Source organism: Callospermophilus lateralis, chromosome 18 (genome assembly GCF_048772815.1).
Source record: "Callospermophilus lateralis isolate mCalLat2 chromosome 18, mCalLat2.hap1, whole genome shotgun sequence".
Taxonomy (NCBI): Eukaryota; Metazoa; Chordata; class Mammalia; order Rodentia; family Sciuridae; genus Callospermophilus; species Callospermophilus lateralis.
The window spans coordinates 10,383,818-10,402,715 of record NC_135322.1 but is presented as its reverse complement, the minus strand read 5'-3'; the positions used below and the strand labels follow the sequence as shown (position 1 = coordinate 10,402,715).

The window sequence follows — 18,898 nt, the reverse complement described above, 5'->3', positions numbered from 1 at the left end:
CTCTCTGTGTCCCTGTCTTAGGGTCACCTGGGCCACAGACCAGGTGTCTTCCTAGATTTGTACCATTTCTCTTCACTCCCTTTCTCTTCCAGTTCCCAAGTCTTTTGCTTTCCACTGCCTGAATTCCTCTTTCCTCGTTCTTTCCTCTCTACAGCCCTGTCCAAACTTGTCTTCGGCTTCCTAAGAACCCCCATCACCTGCATCAACCTTGTTTCTGGTTTCCCAGCCTGCTGTGTCACTCCTACCTACCCTCCCAATGGGGGCTGGCAGGGCTGGGGCTGGCATTTAGAAGGATCTTTCTAAAACACAAATATGTTTAGGACCTTCTATTGCTGGTGACCGCCTGCCATCCCTAGTGCTCTCAGGGTAAAGTTAAGCCCTGTGTGATCTGGCCCCTGCCAATTTCTCTTTCTAACCTTATCTCTCACCACTACCCCTTCACACTAAGTCCCATGTAAACATGTTTGAGAAAGTACCTCAGTACATCACATCATACTCTCCTGCTCTTGGGGCTTTGCACATGCCATTCCCTATGCTGGGAATGCCATTCCCCATTTTTTTCTTGACCCTATCAGAGTTGCTCAGGAGCTCTGTTGGTCCTCTGAGCCCCATCATCTGAGTTGCCATTGTCTGTCTTTTGTGTAGTGTTTGAGCCCAGGAAGGCAGGGCTGGAGCTACTTGGTCACCTCTGTGTCCTGGGCACAGGACTGGGCTGACAGGAGTCCTGTTTAATGACTACCTGAATGGATAAATGAAGAAGATGGAGAGTCTCTCCCAGGCAATGTCTGTGTCCCCGGAAGAGCCCCAGAGCCCTGGCTTGGCATCCAGGTCAACAAATGTGGTGAACAGATGAATGAGTGACTTGGCCCTGCTGGGGGGGCGGGGCCGAGTTTATTTTGAGAAGCTTCCTTTCTGCCCTCCAGGGGCGGGAAGCAAGTCAGTAGCGAGAACACAGCTCAAAACTAACTATATATAAGGGAAAGCTGCTGTCTACCTGCTTGGGGAAAGGGGCTCAGTCTTCCAGGTCCTCATCCTCGTCCTCCTCCTCGTCTTCCTCCTCCTCCTCTGCGGCCGCCAGGGCCTGCTCCTGGGCAGCCTTGAGGGCCTGCTCCTCCTCCACCGTGGGGTCGTTCATCTCGGTGATCTCTGGGCCGCTGGGGTACTCCTGCTGAATGGGGGCTGGCAGGGCCGGGTTGAAGTTGTCGGGGCTGTACTTGTGGCCCCAGCCAATGTAGAGGTTCTCAAACTTCCTAGAGAGCAGCGAGATATCAGGAAACTTAAGGATGAGAGCAAGCATAGGCATCACAGGATTGCAAAGTCACTAGGGGACAGATGAAATGTGCCCACCAGGGTTTTTCTCTCAGCTATTCCCTGAGCACCTGTTCTGCCCAGACCTAGCGCCTGTGGCTATAGAGCGCTTCAAAAGTGGTGACTGGGAATGGAGAACTGAATTTTAAATTTTATTTAATTTCTTAAGTTGCTTTGTGATTTCCTCTCTGACTCATTTGTGATTTATATGTGTATTTTTTTTTTCAAACATTTGTGAATTTCTCCTGTTTCCTTCTATTACTGATTTCTAATTTCATTCTGTGGTGATCAGGGAACATATTTTATATGATTTCAATCCTTTTATATCAAATGAGATTTGTTTTAAGACTCAGTACAAGATCTGTCCCAGAGCATGTTTTGTGGATAGGCCTGAGAGGAAGGGATTCTGCTGTCGTTGGTTGAAGTGGATTTTATTTAATTTTAGTGAATTCCAATTTAAATAATAAAACTGATACTCAGTTCCATTATGGGAAAACTTCTTAGTATGCCTGGAGCAACTTGGGAACAAGGACCTCCTCTTTTAACTGTAAATGTTGTGGAGTCTTTCTGATGAAAATTTAGCATCCAGATTGAGACGTGCTGTGTATACAGACTCTGAAGACTTAGTGTGAAACAAGAATGAAAAGTAGCTCATTAATGATTATTTCATGATTGATATCACCAAGTAATTATAACATCTTAGATATTCAGGATAAATATGTTACTAACATTCATTTTGTCTGATTATTTTATTAGAAAATTTTTATTTACACATGTGGCTCATGTTATTTATGTCGAACTTAAATAAAATGGTCCAGGTATTGGGGACACAGCAGTAAATAAATGAGACAAAGTGGCCCTGCTGTCAGTGTTTTGGTGAGAGGCTGAATAAGCAAGAAGGGATCCTTGATCCTCATTCTACCAATTCTACCTGTCCAGAGAAGGAAAGAGGAGCAAACAGGACAAGAGGAGGGGACTAAGGGACAGGGAGAGACAGACAGGGAGCAGGGCAGAGAGAACTAGAGGGAGCAAGAGAGAAAGACACAGAGACACAGGGCTCTGGCCCTGGAGGAGCAGTTTTATTTTGACCTTATTTTCATGGCTTTGCAATTCTCAAGAGCATTCTTGACAACTCTCCAGGGCTCTCTGGGAGCCTTCCAACACATGGCTTCCTTGGAAGCCCCCCAATCCCCGCCTGTCCTGGCTCCAGTAGCTTTGAAGGTCTGGCCTCACCAGGGAGCTTGATAGAAATGGGGAATCTCAGACTCCATCCCAGACACACAGAACCAGAATTTGCATCTTAGCTAGATCCTGGCTGAGTCCGCCACCCACAGAACAGGACGCTGGGGATCCCAGGCTCCTTTTGCCTGCCTCTCCCTGACACCTCTTTCTTTTCCTGCAGAGTTCAGATCAAAGGGTGTTTTTCCTTCCCTGATCCCCCCATGCCCTAGGAAAAATGGCAGTGTGGTACTGTCAGTGGGCCCTGCACTCTCCTGGTGGCACTTACAAGACTTTGTCACAGAGTATTTGGTGGGAGGGGCGGAAGGAGTGTTGTACAAGTAATGCCTGTGCTCCCTCCATCTGCTCTGGGGCCTGGAGTCCAGCACATAGCTGGCAAATAGTTTACTTCAAGGTTTTCTTCTTTTTGGTAGTGGGATTGAACCCAGTGCACTTTAAGACACAGCTACATCCCTAGCTCTTTCTTTATTATTTTATTTTAAATTTGAAACAGGTCTTGCTAAGTTGCTGAAGCTGGCCTCTAACTTGAGATCCTCCTGCCTCAACTTCCTGAGTCGCTGGAATGACAGCGCATCTCACCAGACTGGCTCAAGTCTTTATGAAGGAAAAAAAAAAGAGTGGATGGATAATGGATGGAGACTGGGTGGCTGAATGGGAGGGTGGGTGAATTGGTGGTTGGATGGGGAGGAGGATGGATGAGCAAGTGGAGCTCAGACTCTGGAACTTTTGCCCTCAGAGGGCTGTAGGTAAATTAGGGTGTGATCAGAAGAAGCCTTTTGGCAAAAGCAAATGTGCCTCTTCCAAGCTTCTGGAGAAGGAAAAAATAATAGCCAAGAATGTGGTTAAGAGCTGGGCACAGTGATGCAAGCCTCAAATCCCAGCGACTCCAGGGACTAAGGCAGGAGGATGGCAAGTTGGAGGCCAGCCTCAGCAACCTAGCGAGGCCCTAAGCAACTTGGCAAGACCCTGTCCCAAAAGTAAAATTTAAAAGGGCTGGGGATGTAGCCCAGTGGTAAATTGCTCCTGGGTTCAATCTCTAGTACAGAGAGAGAGGGGGAGGGAGGGAGGGAGGGAGAGAAAAGGATGTGGTTAAAGTATCAAGTTACGTGAAATCCCACCGTGACAACATGGGGTTGCAGCCCAGGTTCACATTTATAGGGAAAAAGGAAATCTATGAAAACCATCCTGCCCTCTGGTGGACAGGGCTGGTAGCACCCCGAGGAACTTGAGAGGAGTGTGGAGCCAGGATGGGAGGAGGCAGGGGTGACTCAGTTTGCCCATCTTTTGACAGCAACTGAAGCAGGATCCTGGTGAGAAAGATTTCTGCCCTAGAGAGAGAAGACCCTTAACTGGAAGATCCAGGGGACCCAGGAGAGGAGTCGGGTCCCCCAGAGATGAGACTCCCTGTCAGAGATCCAGGTTTATATCCCACAAGTGTGGCCCTGGGCCAGTCTCTTCCCCTCTCTGATCCTCCATTCCTTCCTCCAAGGGGTTCATACTTTCATCTGGCATTTGTTTTGTTTGGAGTGGAGTCTCTGTTGCCCAGGCTCGCCTTGAACTCTTGGGCTCAATATCCTCCTGCCTCAGCCTCTGGAGTAGCTGGGGCCGTGGGCTCATGCACTGGCCCAGCACGGGACGTCTCATCTTAGCCCCAGTGGAAGCCCTGTGAGCTGGGGAAGGTCAGTCCTGGCGGCTCCTGAGGGGCTCTCCCACCCTAAGGAGCTCCCCTGCCTACCCTGGTTCTGAAGAAGACCTAGGGGGGTCTCCTGCTGGAAAGGACAGGGACAAGACCTACTTGCCACTCGCGTAGGTGTAGGCCCCTGGCCAGAGGTTGGAGCGCACCACAGCCACCGAGTACTGCGGACAGAGGGTGCAGGACAGGCGGATGGTCCAGGGTGACAAGTGCATGATTTCTGCAGTGAAGAAGCGGAGAGTGATAGGGAGGTCAGGGGTCCCTGTGCCCTGCATGGCCTCCTCCAGAGGAGGTGGGGGACAGGAAAGGAACAAATCTGGAGGACTGGAGGGTCCAGGGGAACTGCCACAAACCAGTGCACAGTCTTCCGCTTCTGCCTAGGCCTCAGGGACATGGGGATACTCATCTTGCAGGGTGACAGGGAGGCCTGGTGACAATGTCTGCAGTGTACCTGCTGCAGTGTCGGGCACCAGCCGGCCCTCCTAGGTCTGTCATCAGTGTGGATCCAGCTGCTGAGGGCAGGGCGCAGGCTGCAGACTCACGGAATCTGGGTTCACATCCAGGCTCTGTCCCCTCACCCTGTCCTACCTTGTCCAAGCCTCTCCTTCCTCTTTCCTTCAGGTACCTCAACCTCAAGAAATCCCTGTCACTGGGCATAGTGGCACTCCTGCATAACCAGAGGCTCAGGAGGCTGGGGCAGGAGGATCATGAGTTCAAGGCCAGCATCAGCAACTTAGCAAGGCCTTAAGCAACTTAGTGAGACCCTGTCTCAAAATTAAAAAAAAAAAAAAAAAATGGCTGAGGATGGGGCTCAGTGGCTAAGCACCCCTGGGTTCAATCCTTGGTACAAAAAAAAAAAAAAGATAGAAATCCCTGTTCACTCATCCAAAGTCCAGCCCAAGTCTTGCCTCCTCTGCAGGGGCCTCCCTAAGCATATATCCCTCCCCCAGGTCCACATGGGACTCAAAGGAGTCCTGTCTCCAGATCAGGGCCATTGCCAGGTGCCAGGTGTGATTCCAAATATGGTTGCATTACCATAACCCATGGGGAGGCAGTTTGTGATGCCCATTTTACAGATGAGAACAACTGAGACCTGAAGAGATGGCCTCACTGATGGATGGCCCTGGGCAGTCTGCCTACCCAGCCCTCCTCAAGGCTCCCCGTAAATCCTACCTGCATCCTCGGAGAGTGGCGTCAGCAGTGGGGGCCCGACCTCCTGCTCCACCTCCTCTATTCCCTCATCCGCCTTCTCTTCCTCCTCACCCAGCTCTTCCTCCTCCTCTGTCTTCTGCAAAGGGTTCACCCAAGTGCAGCGGCCCTGGGGGTGGAAGAAAGGTCAGGTGACATCCCCAGTGTCAGAGGCCAGCCTATACCAGGGTTGGAGGTGAGGGCCAGACAGGACACTGGAACATTGGCCCTGTCCTTAGGGACCCAGGCATAGGCAGGAAGACAGGATTAGTTACCCAGGCCAGGGACCTGATCCTAGTGAGATGATCCTAGTGAGGTGGAGCCTCCTACCTACCATTGACTATGACCCCCATATTCACTTATTGATAGTTCTTTTTTTGCACCAGGCATTGAATCCAGGGGCAATTAACCACTGAACCACATCCCCAGCCCTTTTTATTTTTTATTTTGAGACAGGGTGTCACTAAGTTGCTTAGGGCCTTGCTAAACTGCTGAGGCTGGCCTTGGGCTTATGATCCTCCTGCCTCAGCCTCCCTAGTCTCTGGGATTACAGGAATTGATCATATATTTAATGAGCACCTGTTAGATGCAGGCCCTGCTCTTGGTGCTGGGGACACATCCTTGAGCAAAGAGACCTTAAAATTTCTGCCCTCAAGTGGCTGACACTTGGCAGCCCATGTCCTCTCTCTGCTTGTCTGTGGAATGGAGGTGTGCCTGTCACTGGATTGTTGTTGGATTCCACAGACACTCAAGAGCCAAAGAATGCTGCTGCTTACACTTCCGCTTCCTCCTCTTCTCCTTCTTTTTCTTTGTGTGTGTGGGGGGCTAGAATTGGAACCCATGCTGTTCTACCAGTAAGTTCCATCCCCAGTCCTTTTTTAAATTTTGTGATAGGGTCTCATTAAGTTGCTAAGGCTGGCCTCCAACATTCTATCCTCCTGCCTCAACCTCCCAAGTTCCTGGGATGGCAGGTGTGAGCCTCTCACCTAACTTGCTGAATGCTTCTTTTTTGGCAGGGGGTGGGGGATTGAACTCAGGGGCACTTGACCACTGAGCCACATCCCCAGCCCTGTTTTATATTTTATTTAGAGACAGGGTCTCACTGAGTCGCTTAGCGCCTTGCTTTTGCTGAGGCTGGCTATGAATTAACTCATGATTCTCCTGCCTCAGCCTCCTGAGCCAGTGGGATTACAGGCGTGCACTACCACGCTGCCCAGAGCTGAATGCTTCTTGAAGGAATGAACTCAAGAGCACAGCATAGAGATCCCTGTCTCATCACCATGGAATATGAATGATCAGTTGTACTGATCTGGAAAGGAGTCATTTGACCGGGTACAGGGTATTTGGATTCAAAAAAAGGGAATATTTAGATTCAATAAAACATAAAGTCTACAATTTTAAAAAAAATTCAAAGCCCCATAAAGTCAATAATAGTTTAATTAATTAAAAGTTCCTCCCACATGCAGCAGGTGCTTCCTTGAATGAATAAATGTATGATGTACACTTGGGACGCACCAGGCATACAATAAATGCAGACCCATGATCCTTGGCTCATAATTTTAAATCTGAAAAGCTCAGAATGCCACAAATGTTTGGAGGCTGGGGATATGTTTGGAGGCTCTTCCACGGAAAAGCACTTCCTAGCAGCCCAAGACCCTAGGTTTGATTCCAAGCACCACAAAGAAGAAAAATTTTTTTCATCAGTCATTTGGCAGGCCAGGAGCAGAGTACTGGCCTATAATCCCAGCTATTGGGGAGGATGAGGCAGAAGGATTGCAAGTTCAAGGCCAGCCTCAGAAAATTCAGGAATCCTGTCTCAATTAACAAACAAAAAGGGGGCTGTGTTTGTGGCTCAGTTGGTAGAGCACTTGCCTAGCATGTGCGAGGCACTGGGTTCAATTCTCAACACCACATAAAAAATAAATAAGTAAAATAAAGGTATTTTGTCCATCAACAATCCAAAAAGAAAAAAAAAATAAGAAAAAAGAAAAAGGGCTGGGGGTGGAGCTCAGGGGTAGAGGGAGCTTGAGTTCAATTCCTAGTACAAAAAAAAAGTATTTAATTCTATGTGTGTGTGTGTGTGTGTGTGTGTGAGTGTGTGTGTGTGTGTGTGTGTAACTCTGTGTGTGAGTGAGTGTGTGTGTGTGTGTGTGTTTTGGCAGCAATCTGAGCTGATGAGAGGTTTACTCTAATTTGCTACAGAAATACTGATGCATTCAACTATGGGCTGGAGTCCCCCTGCCCATTGCCAGATGTGTTCATAATGTATGTTACATGCAGTGAACCATCTTTTTAAAATCTGAAAAAATTCTGATCTTCAAAATGTTGCTGGTGCCAAGGACTCCCAATGGGCATTATCAACCAACGCCTATTGAATAAATGAAGGAGGGGATGGGAAGATGGATGGGTGGATGGGTGGGTGGATGGGTGGATGGGGTAGCAGAACAGGGGATGGATGGATGTGTGGATGGGTGGATGGATGGATGGATGGGTGGGGGATGGATGGGTGGGTGAGTGGATGGATGGGGGTAGGGGGTGGGGGAGGGATGGACGGATGGGTGGGGAGATGGATGAGTGGTGACTGGATAGATGGGAGTAAGGGGGATGAGGGATGGATAGATGGATGGATGGATGGATGGGGGATGGATGATGGATGGATGGGTGGGTGAGTGGATGGATGGACGGATGGGTGGGGGGATGGATGAGTGGGTGACTGGATAGATGGGAGTAAGGGGGATGAGGGATGGATGGATGGATGGATGGAGGATGGATAGATGGATGGATGGATGGATGGGAGATGGATGATGGATGGATGGGTGGGTGAGTGGATGGATGGATGGGTGGGTGAGTGGATGGATGGACGGATGGGTGGGGGGATGGATGAGTGGGTGACTGGATAGATGGGAGTAAGGGGGATGAGGGATGGATGGATGGATGGATGGGGATGGATGATGGATGTATGGATGGATGGGTGAGTATTATTGAACACAGGCCTTGATCCTAGGTGGATTACACCTGAGTCACCCTGCTCTGCGCTGGGCGTGGAGGGTGGGGCCCCAGGTCCTCACCTGCGGCAGGATGTGCTGCATGTGGTGCACCCAGTTGGCCAAGGAGTCGACCATCTCGAGCACTGGGATGCCCTCAAAGTCGGGGTTCTCCTCAAATGAGTCTCGGCCCGCGCCACCCTCCTCCTCCTCGTCCCCCTCCTCCTCGCCAAACTGGTAGAAGCCTAGCGGGCTGATGTGCGTGGCGGCCGAGATGCGCGCGATCTGGGCGCGCAGGTAATTGGCCTCGTTGCCGGGGAAGGGCGGGTAGCTGATGACCGGCGCGTCCAGGTGGCCGGTGAAGAACTTCTTGATCTTGCGGGCGTGCACTATCTGCGCGGGCGTGACGTGCGGCAGCCGCGTCCAAGGCCGGCCCGGCTCGTTGCACACAAAATACAGGTACTTGTTGGCGCCGGTGCGGCTGTCCTCCTTGGGGATGGCTGGCGGCGGCTTCCACGTGGGCTTGGGGATAACGTCCACCGCCTTCTCCTCGTCCTCCTCTCCCTCCTCCTCGCCGTGCGCCTCCACGACCTCGCCGCCCTCCATCAGCTCCTCCACCTCCTCCTCCTCGGCCTCCTCCTCGCCCTCCCGGAACTCCACCTCGGCCACCAGGTAGCTGCGCTGGAGCCCCAGGATCTTGCCCCAGAAGCGGCACGTGTGAATGGGCTGCTGCTCCACCAGCTGCTTCAGGGCCAGGAAAATGCGGAAACTCTCCACCGAGCTCAGGCCCACCCCGGCCTGTTCGAAGTAGAAGGCGGCCTCCATGATGTTGGGCACCGCGGTCTCGACCTGCGGAGGCGGGAGGGAAGAAGGCTGAAGCTCTCTGACTCTGGAGTCAAGCAACCGAAAACACTATGTAGCTGAAGGGCTCATGGTAGCAGTTTTGGCCAGTGAGTTCAGGGGATGTACCTGGGGAGAATGTCCCTTGGTGGAAAAGAAAACCACACTGAGGAATCAGCGAGGTCAGAGGATGGAGTGCGAAGTCCTGCCCTCACTGCCTCCCGGTCCACCATCTGCTTGGATGGGGGCCAGGGGCTCTGGGGAAGGGGGCTCAGAAAGGGTGAGAACAGCTTAAGAGCTGAGAATGGAATCCAGCAGAATCCAGTATTTGGAGGACACATTCTACCCACGTGTGAATAATGTGAGGCGCTGAATAATAATAATCCCATTTGATGAAGATACAAACTTTTTTGGGGGGGCTACTGGGAATTGCACTCAGGGGCACTCGGCCTCTGAGCCACATCCTCAGTCCTATTTTTGGATTTTATTTAGAGACAGGGTCTCACTGAGTTGCTTAGTCCCTTGCTTTTGCTGAGGCTGGATTGGCTGGATTTGAACTCAAGGCCCTCCTCCTCAGCCTCCCAAGAAGCAGGGATTACAGGCGTGTGCCACCACTACATCTGGCCTCCAAACTTTTTAAAAGTTCAGTTTTGAGCGCCCAGGTGTGGCTCATTGGTAGAGCCCAGGCTTCATCTGGGGGAGCCTTGGGTTCATCCCCAGCACCACAAAACAAAACAAAAACAAAGCAAAACAGAACAAAAAACTCAATTTGGAGCACAGTGTTGAAATGGACAATGGACTCCATCTTCCTCCCAGGTCTGCTGGGTGACACTACTGTTCACAGATGTTTGTAGTCTCTCCCTCCCCATCCCCACCCCCCCTTGCCATTTCCTCTGACCCGTGGAAATAACAGCAGGAGGGATGTGTGTCTTGCTCAGGGCAGAAATGTAAGAGCCCATGTGCAGTCTGCAAGCTGTGCCTCAGTACACCCTTCTTTGCCAGGCTCCCAAGGGACCCAGTGGCTCAGCCCTTCAGCCAGGCAGGGGGGACAGCTGCACCAGCAAGAACTGCGACATGTGGCTCTCAGCTGCTGGTGGCTTGTGTGGTCCTAGGCTTGATAGACCACTCCCTGACTCACACTCTGGGAGGAAGGACGATTCTTTTTAAAGTGATGCTGGCATTTTCCCTCAATCCGAAATGATGCAAAACTTCAATCACTAGCCCATGTTGCCATCAGCAACTCAGGAGGCGGAGTCAACACCCAACCCCATGACTTGTCATCTTGCAGCAGGGAGGAAAGTTGAAGGGTTAGGTATGGGCAACTATTCGGGGTATGTGCTTTGGCAGGCCCATGAACCCACCACCATCCCTTTTCTGGAATCCACCATGCACAGGGTTCCCCAAATGGCAGATCAGACCCTGCTCTGTGACTGGATGCAGAGACGGCATGAATGGCACCCATTGCCCGGAAATCATTTTCTGGGACAACTGGGTTTGAACTTAGCTGTTTGGACCCCAGAGACCATGTTTGTAGCTCTTATTCTACATCCCCCCTCCCCCCGACTTCCTGGCCTGGACTTTTGTTGTTGTTGTTTGGTACTGGGGATTGAACTCAGGACCACTGAGCCACATCTCCAGCCATATTTTGTATTTATTTAGAGACAGGGTCTCACTGAGTTGCTTAGCACCTCACTTTTTTGCTGAGGCTGGCTTTGAACTCATGACCCTCCTGCCTCAGCTTCCCAGTCACTGGGATTACAGGAGTGCACCAACCCACCCAACTCTGTGGCCCAGACTTTGTTCCTTTTTCTCTCTCCCAGTTACCATACACAGGAAAATACTACCTGGGATCTGGGAGAAAAGAATTCCTAGTGGCAATTGGGTGCATTAAAAAAATAATAATAGGTTTATTTATTTATTTTTACGTGGTATTGAGAATTAAACCCAGGGCCTTACATGTGCTAGGCAAGGGTTCTACCACTGAGCCATGTCCCCAACCCCTGGGTGGAATTTTTAACAAGTTAATGTGCAACTGGGGGGTTTGGGGGCTCCATGCCACCATGTGGAAAGACAAGTTGGCCTAAAGAAAAAGTAGCGGAGGTGGGAAGAGAGGCCTAGAGGTGATGTGACCCATTGGGATCCCTGATTCCAAGTTGTGCTTGAGATCCAGCCCTGTCCCTACCCTTGAATTCCTGCTCAACCCAGAACGGTCCCCAACCCCTTCTCCACCTCCACCACCCACCTTGTCTGCCAAAGAGATGCCAGTGGAAGCTTTCTGAGGCACTTCTGGGAAAACTTTTGCCCCTCTGACTTTTTAAAAAAGGAGGGAGACAGGGCTGGGGATGTGGCTCAAGCCGTAGCGCACTCTCACGGCCCAGGTTCGATCCTCAGCACCATATACAAACAAAGATGTTGTGTCTGCCGAAAACTGAAAAATAAATATTGAAATTCTCTCTCTCTCTCTAAAAAAAAAAAAAAAAAAAGGAGGGAGACATACAAACAAGCAAAATATCTCTCCTTTTCTGGAAGGAGGTGTGGATGTCTGGGGCAGTGGTAGCCACTTTGCAAACAAAAAGTGACCACCTATAGTATATAAGAATTATTATTAGGTTGAGGGATTTTTAATGAGACTGTGGTTTTATTTTTTAAAAGACGAATATCTCAGAGATACATAGTGATGTATTCAGGAAGAAATCCTAATATATCTAAGGTTTGTTTCAAATAATGACAAAGTAGGAGAAATAGATAAAGCAGCACAGGCCATTTGTTGAAGCTCTTTGATGGAAACATGTCTGACTATCATACTATTCTACTTTGAAATGTGTTTAAAATGTCTATAATAAAAAAAAAAAGTTAAAAAAAAAAAAAGTGACCGGCTCAGGAATGAAACATGGACCTGGGCAAGAAGGTGGCACAGGTGTGGTAAAGAGCTAAGTTCCTCCTGGCTTGCAGAGCTTCTGCACCAGCTCTGCCTACTTCCAGGTGTTGTGTTGTTGTTATTTAATCTTCTTGTTTTCAGAGATGCAGTCAAAGATGTATTTAGGAAAGCAGAGACACATTCAAGCCATGGTGTCTTGCTGAACTGCTTGGACTGCTTTAATCAAACATTTGTACCAAAAATAAGCCCTTCCTGACTGCAGTGGACAGAGATGGAGTTCAGGTCAGGCTGCTCTGATGCTAGGAACTGCTTTCTTGGTTTAAGAACAGGGAGGGAGGTTGAGTGAGGGGGGAGGGCAGTGCTCGGTGCCCTTTATGAGGGGCGGTGGGGGTGGGTGGGCCACTTTGCCAGTCCTGGACAGTCAGCTCCTGGCTATGATGTGTGAGGCAACGGTGGATCTTGTCCAAGCCACTTGTGTCTATTTCTCCAGAATCATATGTTTCTTAACTTAAAATGATTTCCCTTGTTAAACAAGTACAGTAAGGTGTTAGTTTTTGGAATGTGGTTTAAAAAATAACTACAGTTAGTCTAAAATTATAAATGAGAGGAGTCAGACACTTTTTGAAACAGAGGTACAGGATGGGAAGTGTGCTACCAAAATAGCAAGCCCTGCTGCCAGACGGATGTACACCGAGCACAGGAGGAGCCCGGCCAGGGGCAAAAGGTGTGCACAGCACAGTGACCCGGAAAGCGGAGTCCATCCCAGAGAAAACAGTGCTACAGGTAGCCTTTCTTTTTCTTTCTCCACCCCCCACCCCAGATTTATTTAGGAAAAGCAGATACAGATTCAAGGGAGAATGTGGGCTATCACAAGGGAGAGATGTCTTTAAGGGTAAAGTAAGAAAGAAAGAAAAGAAAAAGTAAGAAATACAATTAATGGAAGAATACCACCATCTTGAGAGTAAGAAGCTTTTGAGGTAAAGCAAGGAACACCCAAGGGAGAGTGCGGGCCAGCTCCCGAGGTGGAGACAGCCGGGGGTGGCACTTCAAGAAACTTGAGAAAAAGAATGAATTATTCTATAAATACTTCTAGGGATTGTGTGTACCTAGCCATTTGGAAGAAATAGAAAATGCGAGAATTTAAGAGATTTGCTCAGACAAGACAGAAAAACAAATCGATTAATCATTGATTTCTTTATGAAACAGCACCCACAGTTTTGCCATATACTGACCCAAATTGAGAACTCTTGTTTTTCTCTTTTTTGGTACTTGAGGTTGCACCCAGGTGTGCTTTACCACTGAGCCATATATGCTCAGGGTTCTTCTTATTTTTTTTATTTATTTATTTTTTTGGTGGTGGTGCTGGGGATTGAACCCAGGGCCTTGTGCATGCAAGGCTAGTGGCAAGCACTCTACCAGCGGAGCTATATTCCCCGCCCGCTTACTGTTTTTTTTTTTTTTTTTTTTTTGGTTGGTACCAGGTATTGAACTCGGGGGCATTTAACGACTGAGCACATCCCCAGCCCTATTTTGTATTTTATTTAGAGACAGGGTCTCACTGAGTTGCTAAGGGCCTCGCTAAATTGCCCAGGCTGGCTTTGAACTCCTGCTGTCTCAGCCTCCCTAGGCGCTGGGATTACAGGCGTCCCCCACCGCGACGGGCTCCCTTCTTGTTTTGAGAAAGGGTTTTGGTAAATTGCTGAGGGTCTCGCTAATTGCTAAAACGGGTGTGAATTTGCGATGCAGAGTGTCTGGGATAACAGGCATGCGCCACCCGCCGGGGCCAGCTCTGCAGTTCCAAGGGGGTGGGTCTCCCAGAACTAGGCATCCTAAAGGGGCGGAGCATCACTCGGTTTACGCATCAACGGGGGCGGGTCTTCAGGGAAAGGCGGCCTGAGGAGTGAAGCCTCCGTTCCGTGGCCTTCTAAAGGGGCGGACCCCTGAGGGCACAGTGTTCTAGGAGGTGGGGCCACCAAGGACGTGGGTTAGATGCGGGTGTAGTTCTAGGAGGGTGAAGTGGTGGTCTGAAATTTGAACCCGTATTCTCAGGGCAGTTAAAAGCTGCCCTTCCGGCGTAGCGCTTGGATTCTCCTGTGCACTCTGCTCACCCAAGGATTCATTCATTTGTCACAGTGCAGTTCCTGCGTCCTCCCACCCCACTGTGTGCAGAATCCTATAATCAGAAACGGCCGACCAACAAGCCTTATCTACATGTGTAGTAGAGGCTGCAGCCTGGGCTTTAGAGGTCATGGTCCTGCCTTCCTTTTCCTTTCTTGGGCACTTTCTAGTTGAGTGCCCTCTGAACCTCAGTTTCTAACTCCATAAAATGAGAATCATAAATAAATCTGCCTTTCGGGGTTGTTTCAAAATAAGTCAACACTCCTGGATCCCTTAGCAAGCGACTAAAGATGTCAGGATTATTAGATCCTAAACAAAAGTTTGTTGAACTGGAAGAACATTTCACCTAAATTTTAAGCATCATCTAATTCTGGAAACCTGTGGATGGCAGAAGGTTACCGAGTCGCGGGTGGAAGAGTTCCTGGCAGGACTTAGTTGACACACGGGGAACTAAGGCTGGGGAAGGGGAGCGATGGATTCGAGTCAGAGGCCCTGAGTTTCAGGAAGACGTCCCAGGGCACAGTTATTTTCTGGAGAGGGAGGTGGGGGCTAAGGTGTGGTAGGCGAGACCAGCCTCCGTGTCCACGTGACAGCCGGGGGTCAGCTACCTAACAGCGGAGCTGCCCGGCCTTTTCCCTGCTTCCAGGCTCCCACCGCGCCCCGGGAGCGGCAGAGGAGCTTCAAGGCCCTCTGCGCCCCACCCACACACCAGACTGAAGTCGCTTCTGGCCTCAGCCAGGTCTCAGCCCAGGCCGCACCCTAAGCCTGGGTCCCCACGGCGCCCCCCGCACGCCCCTCCCCACTGGCTCACTCACCACCTCCTCCTCCATCTCCTGCTCGCCCTCGCCGCCGCCGCCGCCGCCGCCGCCGCCGCCCCGACTGAACAGCGCCTTCTGCTTCTCTGCCATCTCGTAGGTGGGCTGCATCTCGGGGTCATTCCGCAGCGTGTCCATCTTGGGGTGGAACCACTCCCACTGCGTGGTGCGGTTCAGAGACTCCAGGATCGACAGGGGGTCCTCGGGCCGCTGGTTCAGGATCTTGGTCAGCAGGTTCACCAGGTGCTCATACCTACCTCCCGTGGGGAGGAGTGGAGGACATAGTCTAGTCAGTTCACTGGAGACACAGTAGGGAAGAGAAAAGATCCCTGCCCTTGTGGAACTGACCTTCTGACATGGAGACGCCATTGATCACATAGGCAGAATATATATGGTGCCAGCCATGGGGTGGCAATTTCTTTGTTGTTTTTAGAACCCAGGGGCACTTTACTACTGAGTTACAGCCCGAGCCCCTTCCCCCGCCCCTTTTTTGAGACAGGGTCTCACTAAGTTGCTGAGGGTCTGGCTTTGAACTTGTGATTCTCCTGCCTCAGCCTCCTGAGGTGCTAGGATCACAGGTGTGCGCCACCACACCTGGCATGGGGGAGTAATTTCTACTGAGACAAATAAAGTAGGGATTACCAGGCATGGGAGATGGTTTGCAATTTTAAATAGAGAGGCCAAGGAAGGCCTCACCAGGTGGCATTTAAGCTGAGATCTGAAGGAAGTTAGGGGGTAAATGATGAGTTTTTTTTTTGGGGGGGAAGGAGAGTGTTGGTCAGAGGGAATAGCAGGTGGACAGGCTCCGAGACACATTATGAGTCTAATGTAATCTTTATACCAAGACCCAACGACACAAGGGGAAAGGAAAAGTTGCTGAAATCCTAAACAAAGTTCAGTTGAGCCCAAAGATGTTTCCATCAGCAATGGGTATATATATATAGGACAATGGTATCCTAAGATTATATCACCTAGTGACGTTGTAGCTTAGTACACTTAGTACAAGTACACTCCATGCACAATAATAACCAACGCACAAGTCTCAGACAATAACCCCACCATTAAGCAACATGTGACTGTGTTAGCATCCAGCAATTCCTAAAAAAGGATGACATGCCACCATTAAATTGAGCTAATAAGACTGCAAAGCTTGAGTGACATTTAAATAATCTAATTCATCAGATTTAAGATGTTATGTGAAAGGGGATATATAAGAACACCTCAATTGGTACAGAGAAATTCTTCATAATTAAAAAAATCTTATATAACAAATTAGGAATAGAAAGTCTTTTCTTTTTCAACACTGGGGATGGAATTCAGATTCTCACCCAGGCAAGCACTCTATAACTGAGCTACATTCCCAGTCCAAGAATAGTTTTTTTTTTTTTTTTTTATGATGTTAGGGTACAAGTAATCTACAACACATACCAAATATAATGGTGAAAAATTATAGTTTCCCCTGTGAGATTGTGAATGAGAACATTTACTTTATCCATTTCCATGTAACACCATTCATAAGGTCATAGCCAATGCAATAAGGCATGAAAAAGAAAAAGGTTTGGGAAGGGTAGCAAAACTGTCATGGTTTGCTGATATGACTGGAAATGTGCAAGGATCTTGAGATGCGGGTTATTTGCACGTTGGAAATAACATGATGATTTTGTGTGGCTGGAATAGAGAGCAGGGATTGTGGGATTCAGGATTTAAGGAATACAGAGTGATAATATTATTGTAATGGTTTCCATTCTTGAAAGCCAGGCACCACTAGAGAGAAATGTTGAATCTGCACAATAGCTGTGGATCTCCACACTCCAGACTAGGCACCAAGGCTTAGGAAAGTTGAGGTTAGGAGGTCACCCAATGGTGGCATAGTCAGCATCTGAAAGTAGGTTGGTCTGATTTCAAAGCATGTCAGTTTAAGCTCTTGGTGTGTGAACTGAGGCCAGCCTCCTTTGAGGCTGCCCCCCTGTGACCAATTTGTTGGCAGCCTTGAGCGTGGTGGAGAATGAAGGGCCCTGACTAAAGCTGAGTAAGTTGGTAAGAAGAGGTGAGACCAGCCAGGGCTTTTCAGGAAGGAAACCTGAAGCTCCTAAGAATTGAGATTTGTTGGTAGACCACCAAGAAGTTAATTTTGACTGGATTCTAGGGTCTGAGGTAGGAGGGTAGTGACTAGAGGACCTTGAAGGCTCTAATGAGAGCCCACACCTCCTGAGGGCAATGAGGGACCATTGCAGGTTCTGAGCACAGGAGGGATAGAATCAGCTCTTTGCTTCAGCAAGACATATTATTTCATCAGCCTCATTTCCTCCTAATCTTCCCTTTCCTCCCTTAGTTCCGGAAACAGCTTCTTAGGTGTTTCTCATACACAGCAGGCCTCCACGCCTTTGCCTTTGCTGTGCCCTATTCATGGACCACCCTCCCTCTAGTGATCTGGAGTGCCTGCCCTCCCCTCCTCCAGGCCCCTGGTTAACATACACCCCATCCCCCATTCCTTGCCTTATTTCTCACCTTAGCCTTTACCATCACCTTACCATCTTTTAATGTTTATTGTTCATCTTGCTAGAAGTGAACTTCATGAGTATCTAATGGAGTCAGAGAGGTGTACTGAGACTTCAGCTAAGTGCCTCTGGCAAGTATCTTCCTTGGGCAGGGAAATTGCATGGATAAGAACAGGGGCCTCAGAAGCCAAATCCCTTTTCTGGAATCCTGGCTCTGCTGCATCCTAACCGAGTAATATTGGATAATCAACCTAACTTCTTTGTAATATTGGATAATCAACCTAACTTCAGTCTCCTCTGTGGAACAGGGTCAGAGATGCACTAAGGTCAGCTGTGAGAACTAGATTCTAATGTGAGAAGTGCTGGTGAGTGTGGGGTAAATGCACTAGCTACCATCTGCCTCAGTTCCTAGTTGTTAATGCGTGGAGGGGGTCAGTGGTTTCCCGTGAGGACAACCCTGCTTGATTCTTTAGACCCCACAGCCAAGGCAGGCCCCTCCCTGTGTGGGTCCCCCACCCCTGGCTCCTGGCCGCCTCTCACAGGCTGAGGTCGCAACTGATGCTGGTCTGCAGCAAGTAGGCCTTGGCATTCTGCACTGCCAGCTCCCGAGGCTGCGGCTCAGGCATCTCCATACCGAAATTCATGAAGCCCATCTCCGAGGGTGAGAAATGCAGGGCAGGGTCATCCCTTAGGTAGGGCCCGTGTTCTGTGTTTTGCATGAACTGCGGGTCATCTGTCTGGTACATGCTGTACTGGCCCAAGACATTGGCCCCGGGGTCCTGGTAGACAGGGGATTCCAGTTGTTGGAAGAAGCCGCCTTGGTTCTGCTGCAGCTGCTGCAGCTGCTGCAGCTGCTGCATTAGGTCGGTGGTTTGTTCCTCCACTGGGATTCCGCTTTCATCCAGGTAAGTCCGGGTCTGGAACTGCAAGGGAAAGCCTGTGCTTGAGGGCTGGTACTCCACACCTCCCATTATGCCCTCCTCCGCTTGGTACAGCGGCAAGTTCTCATCTTCGGGCAAGTTGCCCCCCTGTGACCAGCGGAGGTTGGTTTGGCTCGCCCGCAACTCCTGACTGGGCCGACTGGGCCGGCTGCCCCGACTGCCCCTTTGCTGGTTCAGCAGGGCCTGCTGCACCTCGTCGGGGAACGCCGCCTGGGCCTGCGAGGGGTCCCAGCTGCGCCGCTGCGCCTGGGCCTGGGAGCCCCTCCGGCTCGAGGACTGCTGGGAAGGGGCCTCAGGGTTGGGCGGAGGGTCCCCCATGGCTTGAAAGGGGGCGCAGACGACTAGAAGGAAGGCTTAAGAACAGGAAGGCCAGACCAGTCGCCCGCGGGTTCACAC

At 50.0% G+C, this 18,898-nt stretch overlaps 1 protein-coding gene across 1 annotated transcript; it reads right to left on the bottom strand.

The window, feature by feature from the left end:
• Positions 1-1,012: 1,012 nt before the first annotated feature.
• On the bottom strand, positions 1,013-18,820 carry Rsph6a (radial spoke head 6 homolog A). The gene is made up of 6 exons (XM_076839146.1): positions 18,102-18,820; positions 15,064-15,316; positions 8,497-9,261; positions 5,414-5,558; positions 4,343-4,460; positions 1,013-1,250 (listed from the first exon to the last, which is right to left on the bottom strand). The coding sequence occupies exons 1-6, from the start codon at positions 18,818-18,820 to the stop codon at positions 1,013-1,015; spliced, it is 2,238 nt and encodes a 745-aa protein (XP_076695261.1).
• Positions 18,821-18,898: the final 78 nt, after the last annotated feature.